The following is a 20,355-nucleotide window of genomic DNA, read 5'->3' as shown; positions in this document are numbered from 1 at the left end:
CGATGTTTTGGCAATAAGAAGAAAATCATTTCTCCTCGGGGCATTTGGAATGGGCAAAATAAACATGCTGTGCACAGCTGCGGCTCCCAAGCCTTTAATGATTTCACTGGGCGGATGGAGGGTTCGGCTCGACACGGACTGTCAGACTTGGAGGCTTGATCTCTGTAAGTATTTGTGTCCACGATACCTGAATAATCACTCCAAGTACCACCTGCTTGGGCTTCATTTTTCTTTTCATTTCTTAAAAAAAAAAAAAAAAAAAAAAAGACTCCCCGTCGTCTAGGCAAGTGGAGAGAACTGATTAACTCCAGGGAACGCTTGCAGATCAGCAGACCCCTGGTGGTGCAGACGCCAAGCGTAGACGAAGCCCTGGGGGCACCCCAAGGTGTCATCTCCCCGAGCGACAGGGTGCACCTCTCACATTAACAGCCCTTGGTTCCGCTTGGGTCTCTCCCATCCCCGGCCCTCCTTCCTGAGCCCTTGCCACCATCTCACCTTCTCCTCTCCTTCCACGCCCTGGACCAAGCGTGCCTTCTGGCAGGTGGGGTTGGGGGATGTTTAGTCTTCTGGGAAGGGGTCAACAGGGTTAATGATGAGAGTCCGCGCAGGTGGGGCCGCCCCGGGCAGCGGTGGGTGTCGGAGGTGAGGGGGCGCTGTTCGGGCAGCAGTGCGCGGGGTGGCGGGCGGGAGACCTGCCAGGCTGACAGAGAGGCCGGCCCTAGTGGGGGCCGCTCCGCCGCCGCCGCCGCCGCCGCCGCCGCTGTGATGCGGCGCCGGTGCTGCGCCGGGCGGCGGAGTCAGAGCCTGGGCGCGGGCGCACGAGCTGCAACATCAGCACCGGCGGCGGCACCTGCACCAGCTCCCGGGCCCCGCGCTGCGCTCTCCGACCCGCCGCGCCCGGGGCCGCCGCCCCGTGCTCTCTATGGATGTCAAGGCGGCCCCCAACGGGGTGGCCACCATCGAGGACCGGATCCTGCGGATCACCGGCTACTATGGCTATTACCCGGGTTACTCCAGTCAGAAAAGTAAGATGCGGCGGGGCTGTCTTGCTCCAGGCGCCGGAGGGGTGGGATGCGGGAGGGCGCGCCGTCCGGACACCTACCTGCAGCCCTGCTGGCGTGGCTAAAGCCAATCTCCTGGCAGTGGGGCTACCGCGGCTAAAAGTGTGTTCGCTGTCCTCGGTGCTGAACCGTGAGAGAGAACGGGCGTCCGGACTGTTGGCGCCTCGGAGTTTGGAAATCGTGGTAGCCTTGGGGGCAGAGGCGCAGAGGGAACCGGGTGAGCGCTCCTGACGGCCGTCGGCCGGCTCACCCCAGGCTTATTCACGACCGAGCAGGCTAACATGGCCGTTTACTTAGCGAAACTCAGCCCTTGGGGCTGCACTGCCCCGAAGTCCCTACTGGGTGCCAAGCTGCGGGCTGGGCGCTGGGGAGGCTCGGGGGTGGAGCTGGCGGCGGAGGCCGACCCAGACGTGGGTCCCGGAGCCGATGGGTCAGACTGTTCACTCCAGGCTGTTGAGACGTTGCCAGCGCGGGAATTACTCTTGTTAAAATGTTTCTGGGTGTTTGGGCAGAGAAGGAACCTGGCCAGGTCTCTGAGGCTGGGAGCTTGGGCAGAGAAGGAACCTGCCTTGGGCAGAGAAGGAACCTGGCCAGGTCTCTGAGGCTGGGAGCTTGGAGCCAGAGACCCGTGAGAAGACTGGGGGCTGGGGTGGGTGAGAGGGGGAGGCGCGACCGGGCGACCCCCCCCCCCCCCAGCTGCCCGCCGCACGTCGCGGCTACCTCGGAGCCGGAGCGGGCTGCTCTGCGCGGTTCTGCCTTTCTTCCGGCCAAGCGAGGTCATGCGGTGCGGACGCGTTCACGTTTCTGGAGCAGTTTTGCGGGGAGGGCGATGAGGTGCGCTCTACTTTGTCCCTCTCTCCCCGCACACGAACCCACTAGCTCTGTTTGCTGGGATTAGTTCTGCCGGCGACCCAAGTGAAGCTCGTTTTACTCTGAATTGGGGGAGTAGCTGCGGCTTAATTCCCGTGCAGGTGGGATTTCGCTTTTTCTCTATCAATGCATTTCTGTCGCAATAGATGGAGCTTAATTGATGTTTTTTGCTGTTATTTTTAACCGGAAGCCTTGGAAGCTCCTAGATGCATTTCTGATTGGTATTTTTCTGAGACATTTGAGGTACAGTCAACGTTACAGTTTCTCTGAAACGAGTAAACCCTAACACATAGAGGGAAAAACACCTTTTTTCTTGTAACTCCTCCCCCTCCCCCTCCCCCTCCCCGCTATGCTCCATCTCTATTGAGCTTTCTTCCATGGGCTGTCCTCACACAGATATTTTCTAGTTTAATATTTCATTTGGCTTCAGGAAAGGCCCATTTGATCTGGATGGTTTCTGTCTAGCTGTTTTTAGCATTAGAAGATTACCTTATTCATTTTCCATACAAAAGTAATTATATAGTGTTAGAATTTTCTAGAAAGAAAATAACATGCTGTGGAATGTGGTTTGAAGTCTTTGTACTATAGATTCAAAACTTCTTTTTTTTCCTATTGGCAAAGGCTTTTTGTTTTTAACCCTAGAAACTTAAGCGAAGGCAGTAGTATACCAGGTAGAGATTACTTAGATTTCACCTTTGAATATTTTAATTAGGAACCATGGGATTTTGGTTGCTTAGAAAATGTAGAAGCTGTCTGTGAGATTACAAGACCCAGGGTAGCATATTATTATAGTTTTTATAACAATGGAACTTTGGTTAATAAAGAACAAACCAAAAAGAATACTGGAAAAGTGACATTTTAGAGACATGTTCATGTTAGCTTTTCATATTTGCTGAAATAGCTGCACACGTTTCATTTGCCGTACAATAACTGGACAGAGGGAAGAGCACAGGTTAAGACAGTAACTGAAGCTAAAAGGGATAAAGATGCATTTGGCATAGTTATTTGTGATGGGCTCTTAGCTAACTTCGGGCCACAGAATTCAAACAGTGAAGGCAGAGAATCTCACAAGGACAGAGAATTATGTGATAGTCAAATACCTTTCAGGATGTTTAAGCTTTCAGAGGTAGAAAGAGATTGCCATTTTGCAGAGTGAGAGGCTAGGAGGAGAGAGAGCTGGAAGAGGGCCAGGCAGCTGAGCACTATGAAATAATCCTGCCCTTAATGCAGGCTTCAACTAGTAAACAAACACATTGAAGCAAACCAGTACAATATGGTCAATTGATTTAGCTGTTACCGGGAATGAGCAACAGCTTGGGGGAAGTCTGGAAAGACATATTTAGGAAAAGGCTGTGGTGAGGAATATGTAATATGTGAAGGCAAGGTGGCTTCCTATTTTCTGATGGTCATGTTTGAGACCTCTCTTGATATCAATGCCGTTTACTTTTCTAGAGGCGGGTGGGGACTCATCTCTGACAGTAAGCATTAATGATCAACCTCATGGTAATTCATCCTGCTGCTACCTGCTGCTACCCCTGCCAATCAGGAAGATGAGTATCTAGCTCAGAACAAATTCTAGTAGTCAGGCTGATGCAAAAAGAAATGTATGTGTACATATATTATATATGTAAAAGGTGCATACATATATAACATACATTGTATACATAAGATATATAAACATTATGTATAAAAGATATATATGCATTATATATAAAAGATATATATATATATATGCAATCATCTCTATATCTATAAATTTAGATAGATAGATGGGTACAGAGATGATTAAAGCATTAGTCTAACCTCAAGTTACTTATGGTTTGGTAGGGGAAATAGATTCACTCATTCAGCAGGTGCTAATTGAGCACTTCCTATGTGCCGGGAATACATCAGTGAACAAAACAGACAAAAGTATTTTCCTTTTTAGAGCTGAAGTTCTAGTGGGAAGAGACAGACAATAATAAGTAAATAAATAAATGCATAAATAAAGTATTGTATTTCAGGGTGATAGCTGCTTCAACAAAAATATCAACAAGAGTTAAAAGGCTACAAAAGTCTGAGGGGGTAGCAATTGTGGAAATTTTAAATAGGGTGGCCAGGGAAGGCCTCACTGAGGAGGTCACAACTGAGCAAAGACCTGAAGGATGTGAGGGAGTTTGCTGTGTAGACATCGGGAGGAAGTTGTTCCGGGCAAAGGGAACAGCCCATGCAAAGCTCTGGGGTGGAGCATGCCGGGCCTGCTAGAGAAGGAGTGGGGAGGCCTGCATGGCTGAAGTGGGGTAAATAATCGGGCGAGTGGTTGGAGATGAGGACACTATGGATACAGGGGCTCACATGAAGTAGCACCTTACAGGCCATTGTGCGTCCTTTGGCTTGTACTCAATGAAATTGGGAGCCTTTGCAGGGTTTTGACAGAGGAGTGATGTGACTTGACTTACATTTCAAAAGGATCAACTTGACTGCTCTATTGGGGCAGAGGTGGAAGCAGAAAGACTAGTTAGTATGTCACTGTAATAACCAAGGCGGGAGATGATGGTGGCCTGAACCAGATGTGTAGCAGTAGCAGAGGTGAGAGGTGGTCAGATTCTTTATATATTTGAAATTAGATTCTCTATATACTTGAAATTCTCTATATATCTGAATAGGGTTTCCTGATGGTTGGATATGATAACTGCAAGAAAGAGAGGAGTGAAAAAATGATTCCACCTTTTCTAGTTTGACCAAGTTTGAGTTGCCAATGGCAAAAGTGTGGCAAGATTCAAGGCAGAGAAGTTTAGGGGGTCAAGGGGTAAGGATAACATTTTGGAAAGTTTAAATGTAATTGGAGACGTAGAATAACCCTGGAGTTCAGTGGAGATGCCTGACTGGAGATATAAATTAGGGATTTTCCAGCATTTGGATGGTTATTTATAGTCTAAAAGAATAAAGAGATCTCCAAGGAGTCAACATATACAGAGAAGAGAAGAGGAGCAAGGACTGACTCTGGGGCACTGAGACATTAAGAGGGTGAGAAGAAGAAGGGCATATGATACCCTAGAAGCCAGTGAAGAGTTTCAGAGGGAAGAGATTAGCCGAGTCCAATGCTGCTGAAAGGTCTAGAAAATAAAAACTGATAACTGACTATGAATTTGGCAACTGGACATCATTGGCTACCTTGACAGGAACACGTAAGGCGGCAGAAGGTGGGTTAGAATGTGCTTAAGCAAGAATCAGAGGGAGGAATTGGAAATGTGAGTATAGACAATTCTTCAATGATTTTTGTGCAAAGGGGAGCAGACGAAATGGGGGTATTGGGGTTAAGAAAGTTTTTTTTTTTGTAAGATGGGAGGCAATTGCAGGATGTTTGCATGATCATGAGAATGATTCAATAGAGAAAGAAAAATCAGTGATGTTGGAGAGACAGTGTACCAAAACTAGTGCACAAAGGAAGGGACATCATTTTAGATAGGAACATGGATATAGGGCAGAGGGTATGGATGAAGGGTCTGGAAGGAGAATAACTGAGACGGTGGGAGTCTGGTGAGATTCTCTTCTGGTTGCTTTCATTTTCTCCAAATAGGAAGCAAGGTCATCAACTGAGAGTGAGGATAAAGGAGGAGGCGGTAGAGGTTGGAGGAAACAGAAGGTGTGAATTGTTCTATGGGGGGAGCAAACGGACTGAGGAAGTACAGTAAAGTTGTCTGGCTGCCTTAAAGGGCACGTTTAGTTTCTGGTAAGAAATTTGAAGTGCGACCAGTCAGTAGGTCGTTATGTTCATTGACACAGTGGTGGCGTGGAGCAAGTGAAGAGAAGGATTTAACCAGAGTTTCAGATTATCCAGTGGGTGTAATAATAGCATCAAGGGACTTGTGAATGTATGCAAGGAAGGTATTGTAGTGAATGACCATAGCATTTAAAGCTGGTGAATAGAGAAGGGAGAAAATCGAGATGATTAGGGAGAGTGAAAAGTTGGTAGGATCAATGGATTGGAAATCTCAGTGAGATCAAAGGCTAGTGGATGGTTAGCTGGGAGATAAGAGGTGATGATCAAAGAGGGTTGTATTGCTATAAGATGTCATTCATTCCATAAGTCAAGTCAAAGGATAAATCCATTTATATTTTACTGTATTCCATTATCAATATTTTTGGGGTGAGCCTTCTTTTTTGTGTTTGTATAAGGAGGCAGTATATTGATGTGTAGTGAATTAAACTCTAGGGGTTTGGAAATTGATTCTAGTTAAACCTGCCAGCAACTTGGCTCTGAGACCTGAGACACCTCTCTGTGGCCATCAGTTTTCTTGTTTGTAAAAAAAAAAAAAAAAAAAAAAAAAAAAAAAGAAAAGAAAAGAAAAGAAAAAAAATAAAAGGGTAGAAGTCACTGTCTTAGGACAGCATGCAGTAGGTAGCTTTGACAGCTTTCAAAAAAGCCCCACCCTCCAGGGAGAAATCTCACTCAGTAAACTCTAGTATGTTTACTTCACCTCTCCTCGCCCCGCCTTCCATCTCAGATGGTGGCCAGTTCCCTCTCTTTGTTCTATGCCTTCTGTGCTTGTTGGCCTTCTGTTTTTTTCTATGCTCCGCCAGTGACCAGGTTCTGTGGTTGTTTTCTATCGGTAGCTGCAAATTTATAGTAAAACTTCTTTTCCTCGCTCTGAGCTCAGCTCTGACCATCCCGTTTCCAAAGAGAACTCTACCAACTTCTGGCTCTTCCGGCTCTCTCAATTCTCCAACTATTGCTGTGACTTAGCATTTCCCAAGGTTCCAGACTCAGCTGTCTCCTCTCACTTTATTTTCCCCGAGCAAGTACATTCAGTTTCATGGCTTCACCATCTTCTATGTGTCTGTATTTCTAGGTCCACTTTTTCTGAGTCCAGACCCATATTTCAACTTTCTACTAGAATTCTTACCTGAATGTCCCCCTGGCATGTCACACATAAAACTAAATTCATCATTCTGTCCTTAAAATATGCCTTTTCCTTCTTATTATGCTTTTTAGCTTCCAATATCTGTATCTAACCAATTGCTCAGAAACCTGGAGTTATCCTCAAACTCTGCCCTTCCCCCTTCTCCTATATTCAGTTAACAAGTCCTATCTATTTTACCTCACATATGTGCTTTCCATCCCTATTATCACTGCCTTAGTTCTATCCATTGTATCTTTTTTTTTTAACATCTTTATTGGAGTATAATTGCTTTACAATGTTGTGTTAGTTTCTGCTGTATAACAAAGTGAATCAGCTATACATATACATATATCCCCATATCTCCTCCCTCTTGAGTCTCCCTCCCACCCTCCCTATCCCACCCCTCTAGGTGGTCACAAAGCACCGAGCTGATCTCCCTGTGCTATGAGGCTGCTTCCCACTAGCTATCTATTTTACATTTGGTAGTGTATATATGTCCATATCCATTGTATCTTTCACCCAATCTCAAATCTTTTTAATCCAGTATGCACACCTTAAGAACATTCAATTCCCTAAAATGCAAATCTTCCTCTCATATCCCTGATCAAATGCCAGGAATAAATCTTCATTTTCTGTGGAATAAAGTCCAAATTCCTTAGCCTGCCACAATCTGAGCCCAGCTTACATTGTTCTATTTTAGCACATGTTTTCCCCTCTAATTGCCAAAGTAATGCATGCTTAATGCAGAAAATCTGGAAGGCAGAGAAGCAAAGAGAGATTAAAAACAAAATTACTTATAATTCTACCAACCAGAGGTGATTAGTGTTAACATTTTGGCTAACACTACCCCTTCAGTCTATTTTATATCCATAGACCCATGCAAGTGCTGTTTATTTTGTACTGAACATTTCTCTCGTTGGTCTATATATTTTAATAACTGAAATTTAATGTATGCAAAATCTTCCATATATTTAAACACCTTAATCTACTTACATTGTTGAATTTTTCATCCAGTTTTTCTTTTTAATTTCATATCTCACGTAGCCTCCACAAACCCTGATCATAGTCTCATCAAGCTGCTCATTGTTTTAATAACATTCTTGTCCCCATGTTCTTCAGGGCCTCAGTGCCTTTTTACACTATGGCCTGAATGGCTTCCTCTCCCCAAGTCTCCTTCTTCACTCTTTGGAAAGCTCCTATTTATCTTTAAAGGCCAAGTTCAAATGCACTGTCCTCTGTAAAGCTTCCTGATTGCCCCAGGCTGGGTTAATCCTCCCTCTGTGCTCCTGTAATACTGTGTACTCACCTCTGCTCCAGCATTTAGCACACTATTTTGGGCTGTTTACTTTTCACAAGACTGTTTCACCCACGGAGCTTGGGGAGGGAAGGGACTTATCTTTATTTATTTTTATCTTAGGCAAAGTGAAAGTGTACTGGAGTAGATTCTGGGTGCTCAATGAAGTTTATTGTACTAATGAATGAATCATTATAGTTTCTGTGGAGAAACTGTGGAGAGTTAATTATTTCCACACAGAAAAAGTGTACATGGTGGTAGTGATTGGAGGGAAAGAAAAGAGTCACCAGCTATGAATGAATTAAACAGATGTGCCTATTCAGAGAATGAGAATAAACCAAATGGTATTTTATGATCACTTTACCTTTGTAACTTCTGCATTTGTGTCCTTATTGCCTTTATAACCTTTTCTGTACTTGAATGGGGAAAAGGCAATTTTTAAAATACAAAATAGTATAAAGTTATTAGAATTCTAAGAAATAAAGTGTGGTCCCTCCCCCCTTGTGAAGTGGTTAGTATTGGTCTTCATGGTACGATATTAATATAACACTTCAGTACTCTAACTGGCATTAAGTTATAAAATTGTCTCATACTAGTGAAATGAATGCAGTAAATATTTCTCCCAGTTCATAGTCTTTCTATACCTTGATAATAAGCTTTATGCTTCTTTGTATATGACAGGTAGTGTTTTGTAAACAGTTATAAATAATTACCATTGATACGTAGTAAGAAGTCTTTGTAACATAGTTTTTTTTTTTTTTGTTTTATAAATTTATTTTATTTATTTATGGCTGGTTGGGTCTTCGTTGCTGTGCACAGGCTTTCTCTAGTTGTGGTGAATGGGGGCTACTCTTCGCTGCAGTGCGTGGGCTTCTCATTGCGGTGGTTTCTCTTGCTGTGGAGCACAGGCTCTAGGCGCACGGGCTTCAGTAGTTGTGGCACACAGGCTCAGTAGTTGTGGCGCACGGGCTTAGTTGCTCCGCGGCATGTGGGGTCTTCCCGGACCAGGGCTCGAACCCATGTCCCCTGCATTGGCAGGCGGATTCTTAACCACTGCGCCACCAGGGAAGTCCTGTAACATAGTTTTAAACTATAACTTGTAAGGTCTACATTGATACTGAATATCATCGTATATGTTATTGATGTTGCATAATGTGGTAGTTTCTACAATGTTTATTCTGATATGTATTTTTCATTTAAAATATAAATTTATATATAAACTTGATATTTGTATTGTAAAATACTACTGCTACTAATAGCTAACACATGGGTTTAACATTAAGTGTCAGGTAAACTTTCTTTAGGAAGCCCATCTAAGACCTGTTTGAGGCCATAAGGTCTAATGCAAAGACCACAAGACCCTGCTCTGCTACTTGCTAGACTTTTAAACTTGCATAAGTAACTTAACCTCTCAGATCAACAGTTTTGTTCCTGTAAAATGGAAATAGTAATAGTTGCATCACAGGTCATTGGGAGGGTTATATAAGATAATGTATATAAAATGTCTGACACAATGTGCAGTTCAGTGTATGGAAGCTGTTGTGATCATGGAGGAAACCAGTTGAATCGGCTTCATGATTTCAAAAAGGCTTGCTCACTTTTTTCTTGTAAGTAAATGGTTTACCACTTACATTTTTTTCCTATCCAATGTTGTACTCTGAATTGTTATTGAAAATTGTGTTAAGAAACGTTAAAGATAATTTACAAATTATCCAAGTCTGCAATGGTTTTTATTTTTGAAGGTTGCCTTCTACTTCCTACCACTTTCTGGCTTACCTGGATCGCCCCTGGGGATAGTTTTAAATGGGCTGTAGCCATTTGTGATGAGATTATTCCCAATGGGCTGATCCAAAATAGAGGAGACAAATCTAGGGCTTATGGGTGACAGGATGGGTCTGCACGTCTGGAGATGCAAATACCCAGACATCAAAGTAGAGAGAAGCGCAGGAGTTGGGGGAGGGGTGTGGACAAATTGGGGGAGAGAGTGGGGGAGGGGAAGGGTGAAATCCCAGCTGAAGATGAGTAGCATGGGATGAGGTGGGGTTATACAGGATTGGGAGGGCAAATAGGTGGAGAAGAAGCGAAGGCTGATGATTAATTGTGGCCTAGTCTGCTGGAAGTTTCATTGTTCCTTTTTACATGTGGAGTCTTTTTATTTTTATTTTTTCAAAAGTGAATAGCCTTTTATTTCCTAGTTATAGTTAAATCCTTAAACTCATTTGATTTCCTGTGCCCCATTACATGTGGAGTCTTAAAGGGGCAGTTGCTTTTCGGTCTATTTATATAGTGGCAAACATTACAGATAGGATATTTTAAGTTCTACTTTTAAAAATACATCATTATGATATAAACACATTTACATAGTCTTCGAAGTTATAATTCTGTTATGTTATGAAGTATTTAACTACTTAAAGACACAGAATAATATGGAGAAAAAGGAAAATAATCCTGTCACTGTAACATGACTACCGTTATTTTGGTTAATTTCCTTCCAATCTTTGTAATGCATATAGGGCTTCACTTCTTGATTTATTGACAAATATAAACTATAGTGTAGTCATAATTCTGATATATACAATTTTGTGCCCAGCTTCTTTCCCACTTGACATTTTAGGATAAGCATTTTTTGTTTTGTTGCATTTGTCTGCTTGCAGAGCCTGGAATTAGATTCCCTTTCAGAGCTCTTGGCTTAAAGAATTTGGGCAAGCTGGTTCTCAGTTCTTTGAGACTAAATGAAATGGAGAGACCTGGAGTGTTAGTGAGGGCTTGTTTGGTTTCTCATCACAGGATTCCACCTGAACTGGCTTAAGCAAAAATGGAAGTGATTGAAACGATACTGTGAGTCTTCCATGGATTTTAAGGGCAGGGGTTAGGTGGGATAAGCGTCAGGTCCTGGACTGCTGTAGGGAAAATAGGAAGCCCTCTTTCACTGCCTTTCATGTCTTTTTTTTTCTGGCATATGTTCTCCATTCTTGTCTCTTGCTGCATGCAGACTGGCTTTCTCTATTCCTTGTCCAAATGGTTGAAAATAGCCTCTGCAAGCAGTTCCAATGTTTGTATGTCCTCTATTCAAGAGAGCAGACAGATTGAGCAAGAATCTCTTCTAAATCCAGATTCCCAGGGAAAGGGACTCTTTGGCCCAATTTGTGTCAAGTGTACACTCTTGATCCTATTGACTGTGGTGGTCTGGGGCAGGGTCAAGTTATGCCATCACGGCTGCCAGAGGCTTTCTCCTGTAACCCTACTGACAGTAGGGCAAGAGGTAGTTTCCAGAGAAAAGGAGTGATTGGCTGGACAGTCAATAGCTATTTGGTTCACTGAGCTTTGCATAAAAAGTTTTGCATATTAAATCATAGGCTTCAATCAAGATCCAATCTTTCTTCTGGTCTGATAGTCCTTATAATGTACCTACATAATATTTAGTGAGGTTATAGATAGTGTATTCCTAAACTGAGAAAATCCAAGTGTTTGTTTAGAGTATAAGTCCCTAGGGAGTTCTGTTTAAAAGTACTCAAGGAGCACTGCAGACTGCTTATTAAGTTTTATTGAAGTGCTGCTGGTTACATCAAAACTGGAAGACATATTTCTTTTTCTAGGTCGGATAGGGCAACACACCAGTTCCTTCAGACTCAAGGTATAGTAATTGAGGGTGACATTGAACATTGTACACTTTAAACAGGGATTAAAAATTACACTATTCTGCAGTCTGGGATTTTCTATATTTAGTTCTGGGCTAATGCCAAGATGGCACTACTGAGGGTCAATAATGGTTTTATGGTTCTGAAAACCAGATACTAAGAATTCTTTATCTCTTGTGAAGCTAAGATTCCTAAGGGTGGTAGAGCCTGCACGTTTTTGCTGCTGATTCCTTGCTCCAAGTCATGTGACTTTGGTATCTATCTTGCATTTTTGTTCACACCCATGTTTTACATTGGCATTCTAGAGGAAAGATTCAGATCGAATGAGCCGGGAACCATTTGGAGCACCATCTTCCCTGCTGGAGTAACGGTGGCAGATGCTAAAGAAGCAATATATACATCTAAAATGAATTATTATTTCTCAGGGACATTTTAGAACAAAAATATTTAGAAGTTGAGAACTTTTTATTTCTCCTTAATTAAAAAAAATTGTGAGTGCCTCAAGTGGGAGCTTCTTGTCTTTCTCCTTCCTAGTCCACATCCACAGAGCAGTCATTGCGATATTTTAGAAACATTAATTGGATCATGCCATTCCTCTGGTTAAAGTCTTCAATGGCTTCTCATATTTCTTTGGAAAACTAGGAAAGCCTGAACCTAGCCTACGTGGTCCTGCGTGGTTGGATTCTTCTGATGGCTCCACTCTTGCATGCCCACATGATGCTCTGGTCATGCTGGCACGTTCTCCAGGTCCTTTCCTTCCTCCAGGCTGATGAACAAGCTCTTCCCTCTTCCTGGTGCTGTTACCTGGCTGGCTCCTCACCATCCCTCAGGTCTCATATTAAGTGCCACTGCCTCAGGCTTCCAGCTTTGCACCTCTCTCATCTCATGTATTTTTCCTTTGTAGCACTTACTGCAAACTGTGATTACAATTTATGGTGATTCTTGTGACTGATCAATGTCTTTCCTGCCTGCTACTCTCTTAGCTCTGTAAGGGAAGGGACGGATCTATTTTGTTCAGCACTATGTACCCAGCACACAGAACAGTACCTGAACACTCCATACATATTTGCTGAGTGATTAAATCTTGTTAAAAATTTAGAGTAGACTTAAAAAAAACCCAACATTTTATTTGGAATGATTTTAGACTTACAGGAAAGCTGCAAAGATAATTCACAATGTTTCTGTGCACCCCTCACCCAGTTTCCCCTATTATTATTATTTTATATTACCAATGTGTATTTGTCAGAACTAAGAAACCACTATTGGTACATTACCATTAATTAAACTCTAGGCTTTATTTGGACTTCACCAGTTTTCCCTTTAAGGTTCTCCTGCTGTTCCAGGATCCAAACCAGTGTACTCTATTGCACTTAGTTGTCATGTCTCTTAAGTAGGCTTTTAATGAACTGAACTTGAAAAGATAATTTCAATTTTATAGGAACTTCCTGGCCATTTTTTTAGGGCTTGGGTCAGATCACATTTGAAATTTTAATTACTAGTTTTCAAGGTAACATTGAATTAAATTCATGATAGAAATGATCTATGACTTGACATGGTAATTACATACTATTTTGGAGGACTGTTCTATAGTGTAGAACAGTTGTTTTTAATGTTTCTGCTTTTTAACATTTTGGGGGAACATAGGCATTTTTGAAAATCTAAACAAAACTATAAATTACTCCCCCCATGTACATATACACCAAATATTTTCATGCAGTTCACTTTATTACACTGGAAATTTATTATTTCATAGGAACACGCTATAAAAGTGATAATTCCAATGAGTCATATCTGTTTTTCTATTTTATGAGAATGTGTGTGAAATTTGATGGTAATATCTGGAAAAATTGAAATAATTAAAATTTGTTAACTAAAATGAAAATGAATTTCAGTTTTATTCAATTTTCAGAAGCGAATTTTAGTGAGAAAGCTCTCATAGTTTGGATTGAATAAGAAGCTGAAAATTTGGGGTGGTCTTAGGCATGAGAATATGCAGCTCATCTTTGATATTCAGTTTACTGCAACTTGATTAAAATATTAACACTTTCTAAAAACTCTGACTTACAAGGATACGAGGTAGCAAATGGAATTAGAGACCCCATAGCTTATTTGGCAGGGAGAGGTGGATTTGTATCAAGCAACTTCTTGAAGACTCTTCAAGTTGGATTAATGTCACATCATTTCATTCGTACTCAAGTCACTGAGGTCACCTTTGAGGCAAGATCTGCATCATCCATGCTGTCTGTGTCAGCAAAGAAAGAATGATGAATCCATATTTCATTTTAAGTTTGTCTAAGCAGAATTAGTCTTCACATATATCTTGCAGTGTATCTAGGTACTTCCAGATTATTTGTCTGCACAGACATTTTATGACATATCACCCTGTATCCTTATTTCCTGAGGAGCTCTGTTTCCAAAAGACCCTGTGGTTTTCAGCTGCATTATAATAATGACGTTAAGGCTTTCACTGAAAAATTGTATCATTTTTGGCTGCACAGCACGCGGGATCTCCCCAGACCAGAGGTTGAACCCGCACCCCCTGCAGAGGAAGTGCAGAGTGTTAACCACTAGACCACCAGGGAAGTCCCAAAAAATTGTATCATGTTCATATCCATAAAGTAAGCAAAGTGAAGAATGAAGTTCTCCTTATTGAACAACTAAGGATGGGCTTCACATTTTTTTTCCTCAAGGTGATACAAATGTCCTTCAAAGATTTCAAGTCAAGATTTCTGAAAAGATATTAGCTTCAAAGGAGTCAAAGAGAAGTCCACATTCTCTTCACTGGCTCTGATGGAATTGACTTTCAAGGCAATAGAAAAGGTTTCTTGTTGGATCATTGGCAATATTTTAGGTTACTACATGCAGCAAGTTACACTGATATGCAAAGCTGCTCTCATCACCAAAGCAGTACAACCTACTTTCCTCCCCATGTGCAGTTTGTTTGACATTACAAACTTTCAAGTTTCCTAAAAAGCTCACAGAAAATGTGTTCTCCTTAGGTGACACTCATATACATATAATAGAAAATCAGGAGTTGGGAGCATTGTGAGATATGCAGTCATTTGCTAAAGGGAAATAGCATAGCTGCTAGTATCTCCAATGTTTGCAACAAAATTATGGCAAAAGAGCAAGTTTTGAGAGAACTTCATTTGATAAAGGCACTGCTCCCATTTTTATCCTGTGCTGCAGACCACAAACTAGTTTATCCTTTTCCAGGGCAGACTGGTTCCCAAGGTCTCCCCAGGATGAATTTTTAAAAATTATTTATTTATTTGAGTATAGTTGTTTTACAATGTTGTGTTAGTTTCTGCTGTACAACGAAGTGAATCAGCTATATGTATACATATATCCGCTCCCTCTTGGACCTCCCTCCCACTCTACACCCCAATCCCACCCATCTAGGTCATCACAGAACACTGAGCTGAGCTCCCTGTGCTATACAGCAGGTTCCCACCAGCTATCTATTGATATTTTACACATAGTAGTGTATATATGTCAATCCTAATCTCCTATTTGTCCCACCCTCCACTTCCCTCTCTGTGTCCACATGTCTGTTCTCTACATCTGTGTCTCTATTCCTGCCCTGCAAATAGGTTCACCTGTACCATTTTTCTAGATTCCAAATATATGTGTTAATATATGATATTTGTATTTCTCTTTCTGACTTCACTTTGTATGACAGTCTCTAGGTCCATCCACGTCTCTGCAAATGTCACAATTTCGTTCCTTTTTATGGCTGAGTAATATTCCATGGTACATATGTACCACATCTTCTTTATCCATTCATCTGTTGATGGACTTTTAGGTTGCTTCTATGTCCTGGCTATTGTAAATAGTGCTGCAATGAACATTGGGGTGCATGTGTCTTTTTGAATTATGGTTTTCTCAGGGTATATACCCAGTAGTGGGATTGCTGGGTCATATGGTAGTTCTATTTATAGTGTTTTTAAGGAACCTCTGTACTGTTCTCCATAGTGGCTGTATCAATTTACATTCCCACCAACAGTGCAAGAGGGTTCCCTTTTCTCTACACCCTCTCCAGCATTTATTGTTTGTAGATTTTCTGATGATGGCAATTCTGACCAGAGTGAGGTGATACTCCATGGTAGTTTTGATTTGCATTTCTCTAATAATTAGTGGTGTTGAGCATCTTTTCATGTGCCTCTTGGCCATCTGTATGTCTTCTTTGGAGAAATGTCTATTTAGACCTTCTGCCCACTTTTTTTTTTAAACATCTTTATTGGAGTATAATTGCTTTACAATGTTGTGTTAGTTTCTGTTTTATAACAAAGTGAATCAGCTATACATATACATATATCCCCATATCTCCTCCCTCCTGCGTCTCCCTCCCACCCTCCCTACCCCACCCCTCTAGGTGGTCACAAAGCACAGAGGTGATCTCCCTGTGCTATGCAGCTGCTTCTCACTAGCTATCTGACCAGTTTTTGATTGGGTTGTTTGTTTTTTTGATATTTAGCTGCATGAACGGTTTGTATATTTTGGAGATTAATCCTTTGTCAGTTGCTTCATTTGCAAATAGTTTCTCCCATTCTGAGGGTTATCTTTTCATCTTGTTCATGGTTTCCTTTGTTGTGCAAAAGCTTTTAAGTTAAATTAGGTCCCATTTGTCTATTTTTGTTTTTATTTTTATTACTCTAGGAGGTGGGTCAAAAAGATCTTGCTGTGATTTATGTCAAAGAGTGTTTTCCCTATGTTTTCCTCTAAGAGTTTTATAGTGTCCAGTCTAACATTTAGGTCTTTAATCCATTTTGAGTTTATTTTTGTGTATGGTGTTAGGGTGTGTTCTACTTTCATTCTTTAACATGTAGCTGTCCAGTTTTTCCAGCACCACTTATTGAAGAGACTGTCTTTTCTCCATTGTATATTCTTGCCTCCTTTGTCATAGATTAGGTGACCATAGGTGCGTGGGTTTATCTGTGAGCTTTCTATCCTGTACCATTGATCTATATTTCTGTTTTTGTGCCAGTACCATACTGTCTTGATTATTGTAGCTTTGTAGTATAGTCTGAAGTCAGGGAGCCTAATTCCTCCAGCTCCATTTTTCTTTCTCAAGATTGCTTTGGCTATTTGGGGTCTTTTGTGTTTCCATACAAATTGTAAAATTTTTTGTTCTAATTCTGTGAAAAATGCCATTGGTAACTTAATAGGGATTGCATTGAATCTGTAGATTGCTTTGGGTAGTATAGTCATTTTCACAATATTGATGCTCCCAATCTAAGAACATGGTATATCTCTCCATCTGTTTAAGTCATCTTTGATTTCTTTCATCAGTGTTTTATAGTTTTCTGAGTACAGGTCTTTAGCCTCCTTAAGTAGGTTTATTCCTAAGTATTTTATCCTTTTTGTTGTGATGGTAAATGGGATTATTTCCTTAACTTCTCTTTCTGGTCTTTCATTGTTAGTGTGTAGGAATGCAAGCGATATCTGTGCATTAATTTTGTATCCTGCAACTTTACCGAATTGATTGATGAGCTTTAGTAGTTTTCTGGTGGCATCTTTAGGATTTTGTATGTATAGTATCATGTCATCTGCAAACAGTGACAGCTTTACTTTTTCTTTTCTAATTTGGATTCCTTTTGTTTCTTTTTTTTCTCTGATTGCCATGGCTAGGACTTCCAAAACTATGTTGAATAAGAGTGGTGAGAGTGGACATCCCTGTCTTGTTCCTGACCTTAGAGGAAATGCTTTCAGTTTTTCACCATTGAGAACGATGTTTGCTGTGGGTTTGTCATATATGGCCTTTATTATGTTGAGGTAGCTTCCCTCTATGTCCACTTTCTGGAGAGTTTTTTTATCATAAATGGGTGCTGAATTTTGTCAAGAGCTTTTTTTCTGCATCTATTGAGATGATCATATGGTTTTCATTCTTTAATTTGTTAATATGGTGTATCACATTGATTGATTTGCGTATATTGAAAAATCCTTGCATCCCTGGGATATATCCCACTTGATCATGGTATATGATTGTTTTAATGTGTTGTTGGATTCTGTTTGCTAGAATTTTGTTGAGGATTTTTGCATTGATGTTCATCAGTGATATTGGTCTGTAATTTTGTTTTTTTTGTGATATCTTTGTCTGGTTTTGGTAACAGGGTGATGGTGGCCTCGTAGAATGAGTTTGGGAGTGTTCCTCCCTCTGCTATATTTTGGAAGAGTTTGAGAAGGATAGGTGTTAGCTCTTCTCTAAATGTTTGAGAGAATCCGCATTTGAAGCCATCTGGTCCTGGACTTTTATTTGTTGGAAGATTTTTAATTACAGTTTCAATTTCATTACTTGTGATTTGTCTGTTTATATTTTCTAATTCTTCCTGGTTCAGCCTTGGAAAGTTGTACCTTTCTAAGAATTTGTCCATTTCTTCCAGGTTGTCCATTTTATTGGCATAGAGTTGCTCGTAGTTGTCTCTTATGATCCTTTGTATTTCTGTGGTGTTCATTGTAATTCTTCCTTTTTCATTTATAATTTTATTGATTTGAATCCTCTCCTTTTCTTTCTTGATGAGTCTGGCTAAAGATTATCAATTTTGTTTATCTTCTCAAAGAACCAACTTTTAGTTTTATTGATCTTTGCTATTGTCTTGGTCGTTTCTATTTCATTTATTTCTGCTCTGATCTTTATGATTTCTTTCCTTCTACTAACTTTTTTTATGTTCTTCTTTCTCTATTTGCTTTAGGTGTAAGGTTAGGTTGTTTTTTTGAGATTTTTCTTGTTTTTTGAGATGAGATTGAATTGCTATAAACTTCCCTCTTAGAACTGCTTTTGCTGCGTCCCATAGATTTTGGGTCGTCATGTTTTCATTGTCATTTGTTTCTGGGTATTTTTTGATTTCCTCTTTGATTTCTGCATTGATCTCTTGGTTATTTAGTAGTGTATTGTTTAGTCTCCATGTGTTTGTGTTTTTCACAGTTTTTTCCCCTGTAATTGATTTCTAATCTCATAATGTTGTGGTCAGCAAAGATGCTTGATACAATTTCAATTGTCTTAAATTTACCAAGGCTTGCTTTTTGACCCAAGATATGACCTATCCTGGAGAATGTTCTCTGTGCACTAGAGAAGAAAGTATATTCTGCCTCTTTTGGGTGGAATGTCTTATAAATATCAATTAAATCATTTATGGAGACATGGATGGATCTAGAGACTGCCATACAGAGTGAAGTAAGTCAGAAAGAGAAAAACAAATATCGTATATTAACGCATATATGTGGAACCTAGAAAAATGTTACAGATGAACCAGTTTTCAGGGCAGAAATTGAGACACAGATTCAGAGAACAAACGTATGGACACCAAGGGGAGAAAGTGGCGGGGGGGGGGAGTGGGATGAACTGGGAGATTGGGATTGACATATATACACCAATATGTATAAAATGGATAACTAATAAGAACCTGCTGTATAAAAAAATAAATAAAATAAAATTCAAAAAAAAAAAAAAAAGCTGGAAAAGCCCTTGGGGGTGGGGCTTAGGCAGGGGCAAGGCTTAGGCCAGGTGGGGCCTAGGCTAATCACAGACAGAGGGAGCCCTGGAGGGCGGGGGTTCAGGCCCAGGAACCCAGCAGGCTTGCTGGGGCCTGAGTGGGTGGGGGAAACACTGAATGTGTTCCCCTCTGATCTCCTGGTCCCCCGAAGGTCTCTCCCTGTCCCTGCTAACCCCTGCTCCATGGGTGGGCCCCTTGAGTGTGGGAAACCTTCTCCTCCCCCCACTGCCCCTCAGAGGCTCTGGTCCTGTTCCGCCTCCACTTTTCCTCCCCCCACCTCACTCCCACGCTCCCAGGACCTGCTCGGCTGGAGGGGACCCTGTAGGGCTGAGGTTTAGGCCTGGGACCCCAGCAGGCTCACCGGGGCCTGAGCGGTTGGGGGAGATGCTAGCTGCATTCCCTCTGATCCCCTGATCCCCTGAAGGTCTCTCCCTGGCCTCACTGATCCCCACACTGTGGGTGGGACCCTCTGATCGTGGGAACCCCTCCCCTCCCCCAGCCACCCCTCAGGGGTGCCGGTCCCCTCCTCCCTCCACTTTTCCTTCCCCCCTCCTTCCCCCCCAAGTCCCACCTGGTCACACAGGGATTCCTCCTGTCCCTTTAGGTGTCCGAGGTCCCCCACCAGTGCCTGTTAGGTGCCCTAGTTGTGAGGAGATACAAACTTCATGTCCTCCTACTCCACCATCTTGGCTCCTCCCCTCTCCCCAGGATGAATTTAGCAGCAAGGAAAGAAAACTCAATTTATATTGGCTTAGGCAATGAGGAAATTTATTCTTTCTGAGCAGGAAGTTGAGAGGTGGGGTGGCTGAATTAATGGCTTATGCTGGAATGAAGTACCCAGATTATAATCTTTTCTTTTCTGGTTTCCATCTCTTTGTCTGTGTGCTGTATGTTGTAGGATATTTTCTTAACTCTATTTTCAAATTATTCAATTAAGTTTTTCACTTAAAGTTTCATTTGAAGTTATAATAGCTCTTTTATTTTCCTAATATTTCTTTTAAAAACATGGCATCTTATTTTTCCTATGATTATGATCTTCAGAAATAGGCTCATTAGAAGCTGCATCACTTCTGTTTTCAAGTTGTGTGGACAAAAAACAAGATCCAGCACTTGTCT

At 41.5% G+C, this 20,355-nt stretch overlaps 1 protein-coding gene across 1 annotated transcript in view; it reads left to right on the top strand.

The window, feature by feature from the left end:
• The first annotated feature begins 922 nt into the window (after positions 1–922).
• The window catches only part of SLC35F4 (solute carrier family 35 member F4), a 275,047-nt gene continuing 255,614 nt past the window's right edge, over positions 923–20,355 (top strand). The window contains exon 1 of the mRNA XM_057543613.1: positions 923–1,025. Coding sequence (XP_057399596.1) covers positions 923–1,025 — 103 coding nt within the window. The remainder of the gene's footprint in view (positions 1,026–20,355) is intronic.

This window comes from Balaenoptera acutorostrata, chromosome 3, assembly GCF_949987535.1.
Source record: "Balaenoptera acutorostrata chromosome 3, mBalAcu1.1, whole genome shotgun sequence".
NCBI lineage: Eukaryota > Metazoa > Chordata > Mammalia > Artiodactyla > Balaenopteridae > Balaenoptera > Balaenoptera acutorostrata.
The sequence above is the reverse complement of the archived record's forward strand: the minus strand, read 5'-3'. Positions and strand labels throughout refer to the sequence as shown.